The sequence below is a fragment of the Harpia harpyja genome, chromosome 10 (assembly GCF_026419915.1).
Source record: "Harpia harpyja isolate bHarHar1 chromosome 10, bHarHar1 primary haplotype, whole genome shotgun sequence".
NCBI classification, from domain to species: Eukaryota; Metazoa; Chordata; class Aves; order Accipitriformes; family Accipitridae; genus Harpia; species Harpia harpyja.
The window spans coordinates 15837232-15859645 of NC_068949.1; the positions used below are offsets into that span (position 1 = coordinate 15837232).

The 22414-nt window shown below is 40.6% G+C and overlaps 1 protein-coding gene across 2 annotated transcripts in view; it reads right to left on the reverse strand.

Moving 5' to 3' along the window:
• CHAT (choline O-acetyltransferase) overlaps nt 1–22414 on the reverse strand; it is a 42798-nt gene that overhangs the window by 16951 nt on the left and 3433 nt on the right. For both annotated transcript variants that reach the window (XM_052799775.1, XM_052799774.1), the window contains exons 3-12: nt 20294–20485; nt 17979–18097; nt 16485–16538; nt 13589–13769; nt 12418–12595; nt 7772–7941; nt 5597–5697; nt 5267–5395; nt 3991–4113; nt 2367–2508 (exon numbers count right to left, since the gene is read on the reverse strand). In XM_052799775.1, coding sequence (XP_052655735.1) covers nt 2367–2508; nt 3991–4113; nt 5267–5395; nt 5597–5697; nt 7772–7941; nt 12418–12595; nt 13589–13769; nt 16485–16538; nt 17979–18097; nt 20294–20485 — 1389 coding nt within the window. The remainder of the gene's footprint in view (nt 1–2366; nt 2509–3990; nt 4114–5266; nt 5396–5596; nt 5698–7771; nt 7942–12417; nt 12596–13588; nt 13770–16484; nt 16539–17978; nt 18098–20293; nt 20486–22414) is intronic.

Below are 22414 nucleotides of genomic sequence, written 5' to 3' on the forward strand. Positions count from 1 at the left end.
AGGCCACCATCAGGGACATTCGAAGTCCAGAGTCTGATATTTTTTCATAGGGCTACAGCTAGGCCTTAGTTCCCTTATACAGATTAAATTACCAAATGCAGTCTTTAAATCTGATTAATTTACAGCTATTCAGCAATCTCTGCAGTGTCAGTTGCTGATTCTTTTACAGCAAGTGTCAAATGCATGAGATATTTCTCCTGCTAGAGAATCAATCCAACTCAATCAATCTTTGGTGACTGTTCAAGCTACCATTTGAAGATAATTTTTATTAGCATCAGATAGAAAATTTCTTTTAATTTGATTTGGATTAATGGATATATTTTGGGGAGTTCAAGGCTACTTAAACCAAGTGATGCATCGCTTTGTCCAAAAAATAGAATTAACCCCTTCACACCCAGAGGCAGTCTGTAGGTCTAAAGAAATCACTTTGGAATAGGGTTGTGTTAAGTGAATTTTGTTTCTGTGATTCTGTGATAACAATATATATTGTTTTGAACCAAAAGATGTTCACATCAAAACAAAGATTTCTAAAAGTTTGTGGGAAAGAACAATCACAGATCTGTTTAAATGTCCTTTGCATCTCTCAGTGGACAAGAAGCTAGGAAAGCTATCAGTGGATGGTTTGCGTTATGATTACAGGTTTTTCAGGGGGAATGAAACCGTTATTCTCCCTATTTGGTACTGCCAAGGCATGCAATATAAAGATTTGGGGGCTGAGATTGAGCTCGCTCTAGACATGCATAGCGTTCTTCTGCTTGCTTCTGTGAAGCAATACAGTTTAGGATGCTGTGAAAGGTGGGCACAGTCCCAGATTTGGGTGGTAAAACGGTGAGAAATGCTGAAGCTTTGGGAGAGCTGAAGAAGTCAGTAAGTGTTGGAATAAGGAAGGTAGGAAGAGATTGTTGGAGGGAACAAGAAGGATCTGGCAAAACAATGTGCTAGGAGCAGGCTGGCTCCTCCTAGGAGTACAGTCAGCCTGCAGCAATGTGTGTTGGGGCTGCGGGTATGCCGAGTGCCCAAGTGTGGAGGGGAGGGTGTGCACAGATGACAGCAGCTTCAAATGAAATACGATTAAGAACCATGTTGTCAGACAGGGACTGATAGCAAATAACAACTGCCTCTTCTTGTCTACTGTATGGTAGTCACTATTATATGTAATAGTATGGTCATAATCTGCCTTGAATTACCCACTCAGTGTAGGGAATTACTTCAGGTTTCCTTTGAGTTATCATTTTAACATGGAATTTATTTGAGTCTTGTTCATCATGGGCTAAGTTCTGGGCATGGTAACCTTAAGGAGATTGAAGAAGCAGTGGGGGAACAGAGCACTTCTGGGCAAATTTTCCTCATCCTCTGGGACATTAGAGCTTGGCTTACAATATTTCATTCATTTACACTTAATCTACAGCCCATCAATACTTCTAGCAATGCTATGCTAGATTCTAAAGAACAGCCATGTGGGCTGTTGCCACTGGAGTGGGCTTACTGTGCAAAATAATCTATATTGTGGCAGCATTTTGCATCTAAACAACCACCTGGAAATTCCCTGTACAGCAGCGAAGTGCAGTGGGTGGAAGTGGTACACAGAGAGACGTTGAGAGAGGCTCTCCAGGGATGGCAGGCGGGACAGTGCACAAAGCTGTTTGTGCAGCTATAGTCTCAGCTCTCTCAGCTGTACCTCTTTGCGTCCCCATCTACTATGTACAGTACTCATGCTTCTGGCAAACAGATGGTGGTGTCTCAAAGAAAGGCAATTTAATTTTTCTTTTTGCAGGATGATGTCAGGACAATTTGGAGAGTTGCTTTATTAGCTTGATGAAGTTTTTTCGTCATGAAGGTTCAGGCCCCTTGAGGATCCTATAGAACTAACTCTGGTAGAAACATACCTTTAAAACCAAATAGATCAGCCAGAACCTTATGCAGAAATCAAAGCATGTGAATTGTATCACTTCACACATTGCAATCTGCAGCAGAGCTATCTACTGCAGGGGACCTGCCAGGCAATTCCCCTGGTGTGGCAGTATAATGATCCTGAACTTTGCATGTTCAGCCTAGATCTCTGTAGGGAGCTGAATTTGGATATGATGATAGATCATTCAGAAGACAGTACTAAGTCTAAAATCAGATGTTTTGTTTCTTATAATGTCATGTTTAGGCACCTCTGAATCTTAACTAAAAATAAGGAAATATTTATATTTAGCTTAATGGTTGGTTTGCACAAAAAGCAAAATCCTGTAAAGCTTGCTACCCTGCCCTATGCCTTTATGTTCTTGGTTAACAGTTAAAAAATGAGAGATTGGGGATCGTGAATGCACTATTTGCTTAGTGTTTTGCCAAAGAAGGCAGATGGAGCCAGACCAACATACCGATAGAGCTGTCTTGTCATCAGTCATTGCTTTTACGAAAGCAAATGCTTCTGAGGTAGCAGACCTAATATTGTCAACTCGGCCCTCATCAAATCGGCGTATGGAAGCACTTTCGTAGGTAGGGACAAGTCTCCTGTGGCATCTGAGAGAATGAAGTAAGAAAAACAAAGAATATTTTCAAGGAGTCATAAAGACTAAAAGAAATACAGGCTTGGTATGTTTTATTGTTACAGCCATGATTTTATTTTTTGCATAGCATTCATCTTAATGTTGATACAATTCTGTAAGAAACTTAAAAAAGATGGATGCTCACTCCTTTCTAATATGAGGAGCTGCATACAGCTGTATACATTTTAGTTATGCACTGCCAGTAAAAAATGACTTGCTGTGTAAAAGCAAGGCTAGTAAAGCTAAAATTTACTGAAAGATCTCAAGGAATGTTTTATTTGTACTGCATCATAAAATAATTGTGTAATTAATCATTTACATATGGGCTTGAAATATGTTTTATCTAAAACAAGAAAAAAGTGCGCTCTGTGTGAATGAAAAACAGAAAACTAAAAGGAGAAAAGACTGCTATTTGAGACTGAGAGATGGAATGAAAACCCACATAGCAAATATTGTTTAATTTGGGTCCAGGTATATATAGCTACTATTCCTCGCTTCAGGAGACCTACTGTGCCTTCCAGTTGAAGCAGGGGTCTCAGAACGTAACTGTGCCCCAAGGTTTTTCTTGCATACATGGGATTTATATCACGACTGGCATCCAGATGAAAATCTTGGACGAGGTCACTGTTGGAGTTTGGTTAATAGAATACGCAAACTGGATGTTTAACAGATGTTAATGGAGTATGCAAAATGTGTTAGGCATCTCTGTTTTTTGACTAGGTAAAGACTGCTTCAGGATTTAATTTGACATGATAAAGAATTATTAGTGTAATAGGCTGTTCTGCAGGAAACCATGCAACCGATTTCTAGCCTGGAGCGTTAGCTGTTCTGACAATGTAGAAAGGAGCTTTTAACTTTGATAATACCATGGAAATTAGAGGATATTATCAAATCTTGGGATGCCTGTGAAGAAGGAAGCAGCAGTAGTTACTATCCTGTGTAGGAACTCTGATCTGATATGCTGCTGTAGTATTTTTCCCTGTGAATGCTTTTCGCCTTGTGGTGCAAGGGATGCATATGTGGTGAGCTATGGGTTACTGCCATGGTTCCTCCCAAGCTACCCGCAGTGGCAAGGGACTTGGACTCCCTAGCTGCTTCTGCTGCTGTGGGTGGTGGGGCTGTCTGCCACTACCTGCCACATCCCCTCACCCTCTTCTCTATGCCAAGCGGAGGGACAGCTGTGGGGAGGGTACTGGCTGGGAATGGCATGTGTGGGACACAGGGATGGGAAGGTAGAGCAAGGAGAGGGAAAGGGAGTGAAGGAAGGGAGTACTCTGTCTCAGAACTGGGTGGCAATTTCTATCTTGTCTGACCTACAGTCATTAGGCAAGATCACTCATTTCCATGCAGGAGGCATTTGTTTGGGTGCTGAGTCAAAAACGGACCCTCTGTATAAAAAACAAATTGTGAATCTACTCTTGTGCTACCTTGTTCCTATGATTTGAATTAACCTTACCTGTAAAATGCCAGCTGAAGTGCTACTTGAATGTAGGCATCTGGGCTAATCTTTCGTTTCTTAATAAATTCCTTTCCATAGTTCTCAAACTTGTAGGCGATGAAGTCCAGATTTTTTACTATCCTGGAAAACAAGCAGAGGCAATTACTGTGGGGGGAGATGCAAGAATCTCATGTTCCATTTCCATTTGCAAATAAAACCCAGAGATCATTTCCTGCCTGTACTCCCTTGGAGATGAGTGGGCTTCTGCTTTGCAGACAGTCCTGGCCTTTGGTAACTTGTTCCTAGTCAGTAACTCTTATTCATACAGATTCTAGACTGGGCTTGTTATCTGCAGTCTTAACATGAGCTATGGCACTCAGGTCATTCTGTTCATCTGAGTAAAACACCTTCTTTTAAAACCTAGTGTTTCCACTCCTGAAGCCTAAGCCAGGGCCTCCTTTGTTCTCAACAAATTTCTGTGAGATTTACTACAGTGAGAAATGGGTGGATTTAAAACCTGATGAAGGCTGTAAGCTCCTTGCAAGTTTCAATTTAGAGGACTATTACCTTTATTTAAAAACAAAAAGGAATTACTCTGCACCCTGAATGTTTTCATACTCTCGTGTATGCTTCTAGCCACTTTGAGGTCTCATCTAATGCAATCACACTGGACGTACTTACAGCTGATCATGTAGACCATATGTTCATTCTCTACAGAGCGATCACAGGCCTGAGTGTTGAGATGAAATAATTTGAAAAAAAAAGTCATTGCCATCCCCGCCCCCAAAGATCATGCAAATCTTTTACAGTCTGGAAACACAGTCAGAAGAACTAACCTTTGTGGGAGCAACATGGATGTAAACAAATTACATTCCTGAATTCAAATTGTTTATTCAAACCAGTTGTAGTCTACTGTCCCATATACATATCCCCATTGCCGTGGCTTTGGCTTTAGTCAGGTCAAACCCATAAAGTGCATCCACAAAAACCAAGGACCTGCACTGTTTGCATCCCAGGCAAATAGGACTTAACTGTTTTTCTGGTGGTCTTTAGCTTTCCTAATATTTACATGGAAGGAAAGCAATGGTAATGCTATTCCTGAATACAGCGAAGTAGCTCCAGCCCACGAGGGTGCCATCCTGCAAAGGGATGCTAGGTAAGTCCAGCTTGGGAAGATGAGGAGGAGCGGGAGGGCAGGGAGAGCCCTCTAGGAGGAAACCCATGCCTGCATAAAATGTGCTGGGTAGTTCCCAGCTTGCAGTCATTGTTGAAAAAAACAAGGCATCTGTTCTACCTTTGGAGTTTTTCTGCTGCTGATGCCAAACGCGCCTGAATTTCAGGGGAACATTTCCATCTTAGTCTCCGTGGCGCAGGAAGCTCACTCACTGAATCGGCTCGGACTAACTTCTTGGAGCTCTCTTTCCTGTTAGTTTGTGAGAGAAAAGTCTTTAAGGTCACAGGAATAATCTATTTGTTAAACACTGCTTTTTTTTTTAGCAGGTAAATGACTGATTTCCAAGTTGTATGGGTCTTAGTGGCCCTGTGCACCAGGGCGAATTAGCCACTGGCAGAGGCTTCCTGGGGGCTAGAGTGGGTACAATAGGCGTACTGAAAGGGGACTCACATGTGCTTGAGCAAGTGTTCAGTGCACTGCACCAGTACGATGCCATCGAAAGGGGAATGTTCACACACGGTACCACAGACTCCATCTCTTCCTACCACAAACTAAGCAAGAAAAAGAACAAGTGCAAGATATATAGTGAATAAATCATGTTCTGGGTAAGTTACCCATGATAGCAACCTAACAGAAGATATTGTCATTCTCCTGTGGTTTTCTTATTGCTCACATCAGGAACTTCCTTGACTTGCAGATCAGTGGGTGACTTACAGATTTATCATGGGAGACTTTCTTGTCCTGTGAATGGCGTTGCATTGGATCCCTTTCATGCTACTATTTTGGACTGAGTCCTGTGAGAACATAAATTTTAGCATTTCCCATTGGAGTCTAAGAATTGGATTTAGCATCTGCTTTATGGTAGAGAAAACCTGTCGCTGGGGTTCTCCTTCCACATTTGGGGGCAATGCAACTTCTGTATCTGGGAAGTCCCCTAGGATCACATTTTATTATGAGTATCTTATCAAATAAGCATAGTCATCCTTATTTGATAGCTCTCTCATAGCTTGTTTTACTGTTCTGCTTCCTCTTCACCTTTTCTTTTGTGGTGCTTTCTTCATTTCCCTCTTACTTGTCTTCATTTCTGATTTCATTGCATACACATGGTATAACTGGTGACACTTAACCTGCTGCACTGTAGTTCTGTGATACCCCCAAGCAGCTGGTTACTTTTGCATCTCAAACAAAAGCAGATGTCTAGGACCAAACTGCAACTTGTCTCACGTGTTTTCTGTCCTTTTTCTGGACTTTTCCCCCACTTCTTTTGAAGTGTCTTTGGCTGGACTTCTCCCACTCAGCTCACTCTGCACATATGTTTCACACATATGCATCCTGCCTCCCTGGTTCCCATGGGGTTTTCACAGAGTAAGTGTGTGATGCAGCAAGTTTAGCTGGATGTTATCTGATGCATTACTGCAAAGTTGAAGAAGAATATGGAGAGAAAGAACAAGTCCTACTGTGAGAATGGCTTCCTACGTAATCTGCATTTGCATGAAAGAAAATGGGATCTTTTTTCCCTAAGAATTTCTCTTTGCCTTTGATTTACTTCTAGCCTGAGTACATCGGGACAGATGAAGATCTCCCATATACTGTGCAAATTTATTTGCTTTCTGCTACCTTCTGATAGTAAACAAAAATAAAATCTTGTTTATTCTCATCTGCTTGAAACATCTCAACTAGTGGCCCTGCAAATAACAAGGGATTTTAACTAGACAAATGGTTGTTCTTTAAAAACACAGCACTGGAGTCTGCTAATAATGTCACTTGCAGTAGCATAAATCAGTAACGACTACTGAAATGTATTCGTACTGGGGTAAGTCAGTGCAAGTGAAATTAGTTTAGTGGTTTCCTTTTTTATGTTGCTGTTCTTAGATATGGCAAGAGCAACAAGCATTGCGCAAGCAATGTATCAATCAGGGGTTTTTTTCAATTTTTCATGAGGTGTCAACATTGTTGACAGTTGGAGATTAATACATTGCTTCACCCTGGGTCTAATGCAAAATGTGAAAATAACAGTGCAACACTTTCAAATATGACAATCAAAATCTGATTGGGGAAAAAGGCTGGAGAAATCAATACTTCCAGGAAAGCCTCAACAAGGATGTCATCAAATGAGTAAACAGTCTGTTAAGTAAGAACTTAATATTAACTTAAACACACACTAAATTATAAGCAGTAGTATTTCTAGGACGTCACGAATATGTGTGAAAAGAGAAAACAGAGAAAGCTATTGTGCTTTTCTTTTTTGTTCTGGGATGCTAGTCCAGCATTTTTATTTCATTTGATTGAATGTAATTAAATGTGTACTGTTTGGGGGTTTTTTTAATCAGATGTCTACCTATCTGTATGTCTGTGTATCTGTCTGCCTCCTCAAGTGCAAAGAGCAACTTCAGGGAAGGTGAAAGCACACCTGTGTTGGAGAAGGCCCCCCCACTGCCAGCAAGGCAATAGGTCTGCTTCCCCTGCCTTGCAAGGAACAGTGCTGCTCGCACCAACCCTGCCTTGGCAGATGCTGACACCACCTCCCTCTCTTCCTCCCACTTGATTCTAAGTGGTTTCTACCACAAGGGCAACTGGTGTCCCTTGCCAGGTGCAAGTAATATCATAGTACTGTAAGGTTTTTACCTGCATGGGTTTGTCATACCAACGGTTGGCCCCATTTTTATGGTAGCCTCCCCCATGTAGCAGTTGCAGTGCCATGTTTGTATCACTGAGTTCCACCTCGCTTGGGCTGTCCAGGCACACCAGGCATATGCACCGTTCAATCATGTCAAGAGAGTCGCGGTTAGTAGAGTCTGGGGATAGAAGAGTGAAATGTTCACATCCTCTTACCTGTAGTGCAGGGCTGGCTGGGGAACTCTGCTGCCTTGGAGAGCACTGAAGATCTGACCATGACTGCAATGAGCTGGTGCCTGCAGAGCTCTCTCAACAACAGAACATCTCAGTGCAAGGAAGTGTTACACCAAGGCATTCGTTCATGTGTTAACTTTTGCAATATCTCTGTATCTTTCATATGATTCAACAATATCCACTTTCTTTTTCTGCCCTTCATTTCCTGAAGTAATTATATTACAAAATAGATCTATTTTACTCTTAAAGCCAGCAATGTTTACTTATTTTATATATAACAGTTACAGAGAGGACAGGTGGAAAATAGAAAATTTCAGAGCTCACGCTATTACTGCAGTGCTGCAGTATTCTGCTCTGGACCAGCAGGGCCTATACTGGTTTTGTGCTGTTCTCCTTTTAAAACCCTTTTCTGGACAAGGAACAGCAGGGCCCACGTTGTTTTTGTGTTCTTGTATAAAACCTTCCTCTCCCTCCTGTCCCTGGTAATTTCTTGTACTTTAGAGAAATAAGCCCTGGACTGGGTATACTGCCTACATCACGAGGAAACATCTGCAGATGAGGTCGTGAGGTTTAGTTTTTGAACATGGTATTGCCAAAACCATGGGTTGACACATTCCACTTCTTTCCTACCACTAGTGTACTGCTGAATAAAATGTGCTTTTTCTGGGTCTCCTTCTCTGTTTCTTTTCCCTATGCTGTCACTCTTGCTTCTACAGGTGGACCACAAAGGCTATTTTTACGTTGTCCTCAGCGCTTTCCTCCTTATTTATGGTGTATTTATGAGGCGTTTTTTTTCTCAGCTTCTTTAACTCAGAAAAATTATGATGGTAAAGGTTTGTATGCTTCTGAGGGCCAGTTTGAAGCATAGGAAATATTTAATTGTGAGCACTTAATACAGCTCTAAAGCATATAACATCACTAATTGCTGTTAAATGGTTGTTAACAAGATCAAAGGAAAAAGGGCTTTCAAACATCAACTTAAAATTCCTTCCATTCTTAACAGATCAGTTTTCATCTGCTGGTTTTGCTAGATTTTGGTGAAAATGTTTTTGTTTCAGAATGTTCTTAATGAAAGATATGAATTCAGATTGAACAAAACTTCTTGTAAGTCTGTGCTAAGTTCAACAAATCTGTGCTCAATTCAGGAGATGATTTTCACTGAAAGAATGGAAAAAATGTTTAAAATGAAACAATTCTGATTTGCATTTGAAATATGGAGCCATTTCAAAATGTGCATGTTTTTAATGTTAGCAAATACAAAAAGTAGCTTGATGGTCTGAAAGAACAGCATTTGTCAAGTAAGAAAAAATGTACCTTCCCAAAATGAGTAACATAGGTTAGTGAGGAGCTAGAAAATATACAGATGCTTGTTATCATCCAGGTTCATTCGCCAGTTGCTGTGTAGTAAAAAAGAGTGCAAATATGCAAGAAATGAAAAAGGTGCCAAGAGGAGGAAAGGCAAGTGATAGCAGTGGCTGAGAAGGAAGAGGGTGAGGTGTGGCCTCTTGCAGGTTGTGGTAAGGTACTGTCTATTGCTGTCTGGTGGCTCCTCTGAGGGAGTGTTGGCAGCCATGGGCCCAAGTGACAGGGATGGCCAGCCTGAGTTCTTGCAGGCTGTGTGGGGACCTGGTGGAGCACACAGCGTGTTGTCTTCCGTTGCCCACAGAAGCAGAGTCCTAGGGAATGCACCTGGCATTCCTGCCAGCTCCTACAAAGACTTGAGCCAGGAGATTGTAACTGATGGGGCGTGCAGATAGGTTGAGCTTTCTGCCAGTGACCTGTGCCTCCCTACAACATGTAAAACACTGATGTCCCTATGAATTGTCTTCAAAAGCATTCAGAAGCTTTATAAGGGAGAAGACATGTCCCTGTCCTCTTTGCTGTAAAGCTCTTCTAGTATCTGACACTTGCAGGGCTGACCATAATTGTGGTATTTATTCCATTGATGGTCTGGGTACATCAATGCAAAGGCTGAAAAGATCCTTTTGAATGGAAGTTGCCCCATATACATCAGCTGCCAGTATTTGTAGACAGGCACCTTCAAGGAAAAACTGCTTGGACAGTGATTTACAAACTGCTCACAGCTTGCTCAGCATTCTGCTTTATGTTGTCTGATAGGTTTATATATATTTCATTGTGGCTGCTGCCCACACATCTTTGACAGATATGAATCCCTTATTCTGACATATGGCTTCAGGGTATCTTGAGTCTAGGTATTAGAGTGAATAAAATTAATCTCTGCTAGAAAAAGAAACATAGGAGAAAGATGCCCTTACAGAAAGAAACAGACATGTCCAAAGAGCTGATCAAACACTGAAAAAATTATCATGTAAAACAGGCAATGAACTGCACAAGAATTCATGAACTGTGACTTGGGATGGAAAAGAAGTATTTCCAGAAAGAGCTGAAACAGCGGAGAAGTGTGAGAACAAGCCTAAAGCCCTGCAAGACATTTCTTGTCCTTCTTCCTTTCTAATGCACACAATTGCATTGAATTGGCCAGTCAGCTGTTGGTTAGTTAGGGTTTTGGGTTTTGTTTTAAAAACAAAAATATGAGGAGACAGTTCTGAATCAAATTCAGATATAGTATGCATGGGACAGCAGCCCCTATAGCAGTAAGAATTGAATTCCTGGGCTTAGGAAAGTGAGATAGTTCTGCAGCCTGAATGCAGTTAAAACATTGAATGTGTTCATATATCAGTGATGGCTAGGTCTATTACAATTTCTTTGAAATTTTCTCACCTAGAAGACCTATCCTCTACTTGTAGGTCTATGCAGGCCCATGTATATATCTCCTTCATAACATCTGCAAAGTGCTGTATAGGTCTTCTCTGTCCTGAAGCATCATCTTTTTCCCCGCCCAGTACAGAACAGTTGTGGAGTGACCCCTTCCACCTCACACTGCTTCACTAGAGGCTTTTCTCTTCCTCTGTTAGTTACTGTTGCATGAACATTTCACCACAGATAAGAAAGAAAAAAGGGCTGTTAATAATCATGTATCCACGTGTAACAGCAATGTATTATACTATATAGAGGAGCTGTGCTAATACAAGTGGTCTAGGATGGGATTCCTGCTTAGATTACAGAAGGCTCACATCATGGTGCTACAATATTTGCTAATGCAGAATCTGTTTTTTTTCAGCTGCATAACTGAGTTGGTTTGCTTCCTCATTAAAATGAATATTTTGGCAAATGCTAGGCAATCCAAAAACACCATAGAGATGGTCCTGCTAGTTTTTGTTGATTTGTCTTTTGTCTTTAGGATTATGTAGGTTTACAAAGATGATTCTGCTGCAGGTTTCAAGGTACTCACTGTTTTACTTAAAAGCATGGCATGAAAAGAAATGATTAGGTGTTTATCTCAGTTTTCATTAAAATAAAGAATCTTTTTTTCTCCTGCTTTAAAAAGAAAAGATGAGGAGGGAAAAACCTAAAGATGAGACTGGTACCACATAATAATGCTCTAATAATGGCCAGGACTCTGTGTGTGTGTGTGTTTATCTATTATAAGCACAGATAAACTTGAATAAGAAAAGTGAAGGTCTTCCTTGGGATGGTAAACATATTTTGAGACTATTGGCAACTCTTGTATGGTCCAGGGCATTGGTAAACCAGAAATATTTTCTGTAGCATTGCAGAACTGGGGATAAAGAGATGAGTTAACACTTTTCTCAGGAGGGAAAATGAATACCTAAGTCATCTAAAATGGCAAAAAGAGGGCGTTTACATCACTTAGCTTCGGGGTAAAATATATAAGGTGTGAAGTGATGGAGGTGACCAATCCCATCCTTTATTTTCATCTGTTTCAAAGTCAGGTATTCAAGTCCAGAATCCAAGACAGCTAAATGCTGCCTGTTGTTGGAAGACAGAGAGAACTATCCCCAGATAATAACTGGTATCACCTTTCCTAGATCCTTACTTAAGATTTGGATGAATCAGCCCTGGTACTTTCTATTTTTCTCCATTGACTAGAGAGAGTACACGGCTAGATTCAATAGGTGTTTAACTTGTAGATGCCTTTGTTAGATGAGATGAAAAATGTCTAATAGTTGTCAAAAGTGAAGAGGATAGATCATTCCTATTGGTACAAAATGGATGTGAAGAAAGAGACAAATCACAAAATCTGATGTAATGTAATTTATGTGATGAAAAACAAAGAATGAGTGACAGCTATTTACATGGTGTAACACTTAAACATACACAGCCAAAGAGTCAAACCATATCTGCAGCTTCCCTGGTAACACACATCTGAACACTTACAGGTATTGAGTTTTGTCCTGCTAGAAAAATTCAGCAGTGTGGTTGCACATTCAGTCCTATATTTGCTGTAATGTTCACTCCCAGCAAAGAAAGGCAATGATGGTGAGGAGGAAGAGGAGGAAGATGATGAAGAAGAGAAAGCTGGGACTGCTGCTGCTAACCTTTCATAAGGATCGTCCTGGCCTCTGCCCACTCTGTTCTTCCGTCTGTTGTCAGCAGGCCAATTGGAGGCAGCATTTCCTCTTCGTTCTCTGCCATTTTGGCTATCTTTCGTAACTGAGTGAAAAGATCTCCCTCACTGAGACGACGGAAATTAATGACAACATCCAAAACAAAAAACTGCAAAAAAATGACAGAAGTCAGAAGAACAGTCACAGATGGGTTGGACCCTTACTGGTCCAACATTTCACTTTTGCCTGGGTGGGTGTTGAGATGCTGAAGTCCTGCCTGGAGAGCCAGGCCTGCAGGCAATGGAGCACAAAAACACTGGGGACTGGCCCAGGGCTCACCCCTCCTGTGTTTTTACACCAGTGTAATGCCAGTTGCTTCAGGAGACTTACATTGTGTGTTGGGCTCAAATAAAACGTAGGTTATTTGAATAAGCTTAAAAAACCCTGAAGAGATAAAATCAGGAAGTATGCAAATTATTTCCATGGTATTATTTGTTTAAAAATAACCTAGAGAATCTAGAGAACTTCCCATTGAGGTGAAGAACAGGACTTCCTGGAAAAGGGACCACTAGGATCTACCCCTTCATTCCAAGGGGGCCTGCAGGCATGGCTCCAGTACTACAGATAGTCAAGCTGGGCTATGAGGTAGCCTGCCCAGCCAACACACTCTGCTGCTCGATAGCATTTGTTGGTTGGGGCAGATTCACTCCAAGGCTTCAGTAGTTTTGCCTGCACCTATGCTAACTTCTTCAGGCATAGCTTAGGTCCCCCTACATGCGATGGTGGTATATATGCTAGGTGTTGTGTGCCAATACTTGACTGTCAAGAGAAGAGCATTTCCAGCAAATGCAGTCTAATAAGATTTTTTTCTCTGTGGTTTCACCTCTGTTTAATAAACATTTTTGTTTGAATGAGAAAGCAAATGAATTCTGCCGCATTCTTCCTTTCTGCATCACTGTACTTGAAACATAATGTGGGCTAAGGACAAAAATGCTGCAGAAGCATCTTTTGGAAATATTGACAGTGAATGCTTGGTAAGAAGTGAGCTCATACGTAGCATGCTAATTGTGTTTCTGAACAGTGATTAGATTAGGCTCTTCTTGAGTGAATTTAAGCAAACTAAGAAATATAGAAAGGTATAAAAAAAAGAACACTTATTTACCTGATTGTTACAAGCAACAATGATGTGCTCTGGTTCTGGCATTATGCTGCTTTTCTGGGCCACGAGTGTATCTTTGGTATGTCCTGGAAGACGATAGGAAGAAAAGAGTCCATAGTATTGCTTCATACAGAGAGGGTGACCAGACAGCTGTCCACGAGCAAAATCAACAGGTAAAGCATGGCTGGAGAGAGAGAAGGAGAAAAACAAAGCCAGAGGAAAAGAGGGGAGAGAGGGGAGAGAGAAACAGAAAGGAAAAGAAATCTAATCTGTCCTTTGTTCTGTTACAATTAGATCAGGTATGACACAAATTGAATAATAAAACGAGATTACAGTATAAGGGAAATAGATGAATTCCCATACCAAAGTTAAATACATCATTCCTGGCAGCTTCATGCATATTCATTAAGCAATTGCATTATCATCTAGTGGAAATGGAAAGAATAGCAGGTCACAAGCAGCTTTGCAATGTGCATGGGAAGCCTGCCTAGATGAGATCTCGGAAACCTGCCAGGATGGAAGTCAGCAAGAACAGCTGGAAAAGACATAGCACCTTGAAAAAAAGTACTGACGAAATTCACTGCAAATCACAGTGGCCCTGTACTGTGCAGAGCGGTTACGGAGTGTGTGAGAGGGCCCTGGCTGATGAACAGGAACGACTGGGGCAATACAGAGGGCATTTCTGTTTTCCACAGAGACTTGTTTATGTGCTAATCCTTACCTAGACCTATGGGGGAATAAGTGCTGAAAACCTATTCCATTTTTACTGGAAGGCAAGTGAAAACAACACATCCTAAAAGGCTTCTTTAGTGGCCAGAAAAAAAAAAAAGTAGTTATCACAATCATGATTATGGATTGTAAAATATCCCACTGACACTGTAGCAGGAAATAATGGTGCTGTCACTTGGGAGAGGCTGCAGAGACCACAGGAAGAAGATGATCTTGTAGTGCAGAGGTTTTCCCTCCGCAAAAGAGAACTAAGCTTCCAGCCTGCCAGAGAGGGGCAGGGGCAAAGAAACGCACAAGGAGGGTTACTGTCATACAGGTAACATTTTATGCTAGTTTATCTTCTTTAACTGTCTCTTTAGAACTGTTGCAGTTCTAAACCAGGGATATTCACTTTAGTTCCTGGCTCTCAAACTCTCTGCATCACTTATTTCCTTGTACAGGTGCTTAATTTTTTTTGTTCCTTATCAGCAAAACAGGGTTATTAGCATTCTCCTTCTCTCACATTTTGCATAATGCAGAAATCTGCTTATATTTAACAGAGTTTTAAAGAGCATCTATGATGATCAAAAATAGTGGAATAGCATGGTAGATTTAGACAAGACAATCTGTAATTATAGCAGTTAAGAAAGGCATTATTAATGCTGACTGATGGCACCAGAAAAATCTTGTACTGATTTAGGAGATGTCTGTGTAAGATCTTATAACTCTTTTATGTGAGCAAGTTAGGATTTGTTTGAAATATTTAATTCTGGCAACTGCATGGAATATCTGCACAGTTAAAATTAAATGCCTCGGTTTGGGCTGGAATATTGTGCTTCTGCATGTGGGATGATCCAAGAGAAGCTAGCAGTACACTCGCTGGTAGAAGTCCTTAACAGCAACAGGGAACTGAAAATGTTACAATTACGGTATCCTCATAATTATACAGGAGGGGTGATAAGCAAACAGTAATAACAATATGAGGACACAGTAGTGAGGATTTAAATGATTATTGATTTAAGACAAGCTAATCTGATCACAGGAGTCTTTGGATCTGGAGTAGTGAGGTCAAAATAGTAAGAATTTAAATTATCCTTTGTTTGAGCAATGTAGTTTATCTCATCTCAGATGCTGTCATATAAAGACGCAACGAACTACACTAGTATGCAATACTAGTACTTCATAGCACACCACTGCTGGTCTATGCAGTTGCATTGCATATCTTGGACAAAAGCATGTTCTTAAATAAGTACCTCTTCTATACTTTCCGAGTAGCCGCCAGAATTCTGAAGTGAAAAATCAAACAGCCTCTTCCTCTTTCTTTTACCTAATTCATAGATGATAGGGGCTTCGTTGTTTGAATATGAACTTTGCCTTCCTCACCCAAATAAGCACTGCTTAAAGCATATCACATAGGCCTCTTGTATTTCCAGACAGGAAAATGACCCCTTCCCTATCATGGTGTGGTGTCCGTTGTGTTTGGCTCTCCACTGTTTCTATTCTTCGGGGAGCAGTGATTTCAGCAGTAAACTTGGAACATACTAGGTGAGGTTAAGAAGTGCTATGTAAAATGTTGTTATGAGCTACCTCATACATGATTTAAACAATCATGGATTTCCCCTGTGTTTATACACAGAAAGTAGCAATGGCTTAAGTAACTTCTTATTTTTACTAGCCACTGAACCAGCCTGTCTGTGGTGAGGCTTCCTTCTCCTGGTGGGATGTGTTATTTCTTTTTTTGGGGGAGGGAGGCGGGGGGGCTGATGTTCTAAACGGAGGGTGCAGTACGTGGAAGGGGTGCAGCATCCTGGCAGGTGTCCGGTGCCAGGGAAGGTGTGCAGGCTGTGTAGCTGCAGTGCTGCTGCTCTTTGGGTCTGGGGAGCACAGACTTCCTGGTGTGCTCTCAGTAGCCCCGTTAGGCAGATGTGGGCGTCCTTTGGGCAGCACTGCACATGCTAGAGTGACGACTACCAGGCATCAAAAAGAATCCTTCTCCAACCTGTTCGATTGCAGTAATAGAGCAGAAAGTGCAGAAAAATTGCTGAAGCACTTGCCCTGAAGCACGCTGGAGCCCCAGCCCTTCCAAATGGTGGAGAGGTGCAATGCAGCCTGACTTCGGGCATGTTAGAGCACCCTTGAATCAGAAGCCCTGCAGATACTCAAGCAGCAGCTCTCCTTTTAAGCTACTTACGTGTCCAGTAAAGCTTTATAGTCTTGCACTCCTGAAATGAGATTGGCGGCAAACCTGCAAGTAGCAGATAGACGTGACATCAGTCTTTTGTCATTTGGCAACACTGGGCTGTTTCTGAGAGACAGAGGAGAGCCTGAATGATTGATGACACAGCATAAGGAGAGAAAGTCTTCTGGCTTGGCAAGAAGAGGCCCCCGCCCCCACCTAAAACCTAAATTAATTCACGTCAAGAGAAATACAAAATCCTAGAGATGGTCCCTTCAAATGGTTAAACAGACTACCACAGGAGGAAGCCTGAAAGCATTTATTTAGAGAATGGGAGCAGAGGCTGAATATTTAATAGAATCCTTAACATGGGTTTCAGTATCAATACTCATAAGCTGTCCAATTTATTAGAGTACTTCCTGTCCTAAGCAGATATTCTTTCTGCAGAGCTGTGGACAGGTGTATTATTTCCTGACACTGCCCATTTGCACTGTGTCTGAAAGGGAGTCTCTGAGAAAAATATTTCCTTGTTAAAGCACGTGCATTAGAAAATGCAAAGTGGAGGTTTTTCAAAAGCTGTGTGCACAATAAATTTAGTCAGTAATGAATGGAAGCATTTATAGTTATGTTTAAAGTAAAGTAAAAAGATGCATTGGCTGTCTATGCAAAATGTTAGAATAACACATATTGGCTTCAAGGTTCTGGCTGTTTTATAATAGCATAAATTCACATGCAGTTAATTCTTTCAGTAATGAGCAGCTAGAGAGTGCTAAAAGCAAAGAGGAAAATTGCACTATATGAACGTAGATTTGATCTGGTTTACTGTTTTAAAAGGAGAAAATGTTTTAGCAAAGGCTGAAGAGTGGAATCCTGTTTTAAGGGTGTCTGGAGAGGTATGTTCTGTGCTTGGCTACTTGCTTACCTTTTCACTTTTTAAATGATTGTAATTGCCCACAACAGCTCAAAGGAGAAAGGTCAGTTCAGGGCTGGGAAGAATGGGCCTGAAGGAAGCAGTGTTCTTGGGGAGGAATGTTTTCTGAATTCTTATTCTTAGATCCCTTGTGTTTCTGGTGCCCTTTTGGGCACCTGAGAGGGACAGTTTAATGCCAGTGTGGCCTTTTCAGTTTGCAGGGTGGCTAAGAGTCATAGTGATGGCATGTTAAAGATTGTTTTCCTTCAAACAATGTGTCAGAAATTAGCATTTCTTTTTTCCATTGCAAAATGGTTTGCTTGAATTATACAACGAAAAGCTTTGCAAATATTCCTTTGAAAAGTTATAAATCCCTTGGCATTTTTTTTTTTATGCAATAAATGTAATGACACTTTTATTTCTGAGTATCAGCATGAGTAACCCCAGAAACACTGCCCTCAGTCAGCAGGCCTAGTATGAAATCATTTAATGGTTTCAGCCCTTTTTTTTTTAAATGAAACTTGATTGTCTTTTTGCAAAAGCAGTACATTTAAAATATCCTTTCATTTAGCAAAAGCTGCAAAGTCGTAGTACATTACCTCAGCTGGTCATTTACGTCCTTGAAATACTGACGAGCAAAGATAATTGCTGGGCTGGAATTGACTGGAAGAGCTAGCCGGTTGTTGAGGTACATGTCATCCAACCAGTAGTTAAACACCTAAGGGAAGGGGACATGAAATCTTAAAGCTATGAACAACATGCAGAAAGGCAGTCTGGGGGTAAGGGGAGAGCGCTTGCTGCTTCTGGTGTCCTGCAAGGGCTCTGATTAATGGAGCTGCTGAGTGTTTTCAGTCTGGGCTCTGTGACCTCAGCTCAGCTGAAATCAGCTGCAATTCCATAATCCTATTTTTCAATCAATGGCAATTTACAGTGTGTTCCATTAAAAAGTAAACAAGCTCCATATCGTGGCATTTTGGGTATTTTCTTGTTTGCTTCTCTCTCTAACAAAAAAGTGTTTGAGTACAACATGCTAACTGCTGACTCTTGAATAGTGATTGGGATATATTTAAGAGACGGAAAGAATTTTACTAGTGATGGCTTTCCTCGGGGGCCTTCAAATACTTGTAAATCATGCCAAGATGCTCTGTTGTTAGCCATCAGATACTGCCCTGTAGCAAGCCAGAGTGGGAAAAGAATTTCCCGAGCCTAATGGTTCGGTCTTGCAGATACTGGCATGTGGATAGGGCCCCTGGAGAATTCCCTCTCTGTCCACTGACACAAATGTAGATTACTGATGTTTGACCCAGACAGACACACGTATTAAATTTCTAACCATTTTTATTGAAAACACAGATGTACGGTAACCGTATTCTTTCATGTCTGAGCAGAGTTTGAAGAATCATTATTTGGAAAATAGAGGCTTTCATAAAAAGATCAAATGGTCTTTCAGAGTTTAGCGGGCATGCTTTGCATGTAGTAACTATAAAAAACCAACAAAATTATGCAAAAATAATTACGAATGCACGCATCAGTTGAAAAAGTTTTCCTCTGAGATATTTCATTGCTGTTAGAACAGATGCTTCCCCCACAGTCTCTGGAGTCTTCAGGAGGACTGACTAGAGCTGTACTCCTGGCAAGTTAAATTCTAAATAAAAACATTTCTAGTTTATCTTAAGAATCAGGTATTTAATTTTAATAACTGGTATTTAAAGTTGAGATGTTTCAGAAAACGTTTATACATCCTTCCGCTGTAATTTTCACGGTATAAGTGGTTAAATGAACAGTTGTCTCCTGGAATGTTATTTGTTATCAGGAACACTATTTAAGTGATGGTTAATTTAGCCACCAAAACCATGAAGTTCTATGATCAGAATAACAAAACGAGATTCAGCAGCATTTAGTTGAGCCCTCAGACTATGGCAACAAGTAGTTCAGAAATTAAGTGCTGCTTTTAAAATAAAAGCACTGCCAGTACTGTTGCCTTTTTTCTGACTACAGCAGCAATTTGATGGAGTTTTCTTGTGGGTCACACAACTGAAAAGTTATGGGAGAACCACATTTCACTGATATCAGTAGCAAGCCTGCAGGATTTCACTGAATCCATGAAACTGTTCAGTGTCTCTCTTCCTTGCTGGGACGGAAGGACTTCAATGAAATCAGTGCTTTCAGTTTTCAGCTGCCATATTCTAACGGTTAATGCAGGCAGGATGAACTGTGACTTTGTGGAATGATAAAATCTATTTTATCTATGGCTTATTTAATTTTCCTGTCTTGGGAAGCAGAAAGCTGGACTTTTTTAAAGGCTAAGGGCTCAGCACGGTCTATGTGAGAGATATATATACATGTATGTGTATATTTGGCAAAGTAAGTACTTCAGGGTAACTACACTGGTATGGTGTGACAATGAATGGCAAATAATAGTTTAATTTAAAAAGAGTAATTCCTACCCTAAAGCGTTCCATTCCAGAATAATTTGACTGGATCAGAGCTTTGGCTAGACGGGTATGCAAGGCACTTTTTATAGCCCTATCAGAAAGCATTTTTCATTTTAATAAAAACTCTAAATCCCATAATTAAAGGGAAAGGAACAAATTACATTGAAAAAGGATGTAATATAGTGCTTCCTAGAGGTAGAGCTGACACCTGTGTGCGTGCACCTGAGATGCATGAATTCCCTCATTTATGTCAACAAACTGTTGATCTGAAAACATAACAATGACATGGATTTTGACATCATTTGAAAATTCTAGCCTAATTATGTCTGAAATATTAATTCCCTTTGGTAGAATCTGTGGTGACCCCTGTTTGTACTGACCCACTGAAAGAAAGCAGTGATCACCTACAGAACATCACAAAGAGTTTGTAAATGAGCATCATCCAACACAGCAATTATTTCTCATCTGCATTTGCTTACCCAGTTCGTTGTCTTTTCCCTTCTTTCCTGGAGGATTTGCTGCAAAGATTCTCCCAGGCCTCCTGCAATTCCAAACTGCTCCACAATGACCTTGGTCTTTCTAAATTGCTCCTCTGGCACCAAGTGTTTCATGCACTGTAGGTACATGCGTAAGGTCTGTTGTAGTGGTGGGACTGGAAGTTTTGGCACTGCCTAATCATAAAAAAAAAAAAAAAAAAGAAATTAGCAAGTAATTCTACTTGTTCCCAAACTGTCCACTTTTTTTTTTCTTCTGTTGCTGATTAATACATTGCATCCCTTTTTTAATCCATTTATTCTGTTTTAGTATTTGAGATGCCTGATTACTGCACATGTAATTGTGTGACTTCAGTGGAGTTTCATTAGGTCTTAAAGTGCCTGGATTGTAGGACGTAGTATGCGGTTGCATGCAATACTGAAGCAGTGGTAGCTCTCCAGTAGCTCTATTTGTAGGCCTTTGGCCAATGAGGATTTCAAATGGATAGGCCAGGAAACTAGTGGAAAACAGGAAAATATTCCTTGGTAAAAATTCTAGAAATCCTAGGACAAACAGGCAAATAGGCATGATGCAAGCATATAGTCTGAGCTAGACTCTAGGAAATCTTCAAATAAATTAAAGCATAATAAAATAATGCATTAAGAGAAGGTATTTCTTTAGTAAAGAAGTGCATTTAGCTTGTGATCAGTAAAACCGTGGGTTAATACTTGTCTGATTGGTAATATGACTGGTTATAAAATTGCAGAAATAGGAAACATGCAGATCTACCTGTTTATTAGCACTGACTACATACAATCCTCAATAAACCTGTTTTTTACCCTGCCAAACCTCTGCTGTCAGCCAGTCTGGAACCCTCCTAGAAGGCTTGATAAAACATTTCTGTTTATACTTGCTTTATCCTTATCCTCTCTGGAGCAGGAAACCAATAGTATCTGGGAAGAAAACAATCTCATGCTGTCCATGCAGTTAAGCTTCCTTTGTTTTTTAATGTAGAATTAAACAAGTGAAGTGTAATTAGTCATATAAAAGCCAGAGAAATTATGGGAGCAGTGGGAAAATCAAGCAAGGAGGTAATCCATGAAAGACTGGGAAATTGCAAGAGGCTGTGATGCTCCAAGCATGGTTCCTTAGGGAGGTGGACGCGTCTCCCAGTTGAGAAAGGGTCACCTAATTCAGCTGTGCTTGTCTATTAGTGATTAGTGTAGACCATAAACTGTTGGAGGGTTTATGTCTCTGATTTTTGCCTGTCTCCTAAAGCAGGTAAAGTTCAGATTTTTTTTACTAGCTCTTGATGTAATAGACAGTCGTTTTCACAGGATCGCAGGATAATAGCGTGATTTCAGCTGGAAGAGATGTCTGGCAGTCACCTAGACCCACCTGCTGCTCAGAGCAAGGCTAGCCGCAAACTTCTTTGCTAGTGCATGCAGAGAGGGAGGGGGTGGAGGAAGTGCTCTGAACAGAAGGCAGGGAGCGGGTGTCCTCCGAGCTCAAATACAAGTTCTGCCTTTTGACAGCCACAGAAAAGTCAGTGCTGCATTATGTTTCCCTATCTAGAAACTGAAGACTTCAGATACTGATAAAAAGTGTCATAGGATTACCTGTTATTAATGGAAATGCAAATCTGTTTTAGCCTGGATCTCAGAAATAAAAGAATGGTAATTCTACAATTTCAAGCTATGTTTAGTCAGGGCATATCTCTTCCGTCATTGATTTCTTGGTCAGTGGAAATAGATGTGCCAAATAGTATTTCTTTCTGATACCTGGCTTTGGCCTTATCTTTCTGGGTAAGGTTACTATACAGTTCATGACTCTGCTTAGGAAAAAAGCTTTTAAATCCAAAGGGTTGACTGCTTACAGGCATATACATCCGGCATCTTTTAAACCAGCTTGAAAATGAATCATATATGATAGTTTGATAGTTCTGTACTATTAAGAAATAATTACATGCCATCTCTGTGTAGTAGTGCATCTGCTGTTGTGTAAAAATATTTCACTTACTGGAATTCTTCACAGGATGTTGTGATGAACAGTGTATTTGGATATGAGAAGCGCTAATGTTAGATCAAAGTTCATGATTATAAACTGCTGCAGAATAACTAGTGTTG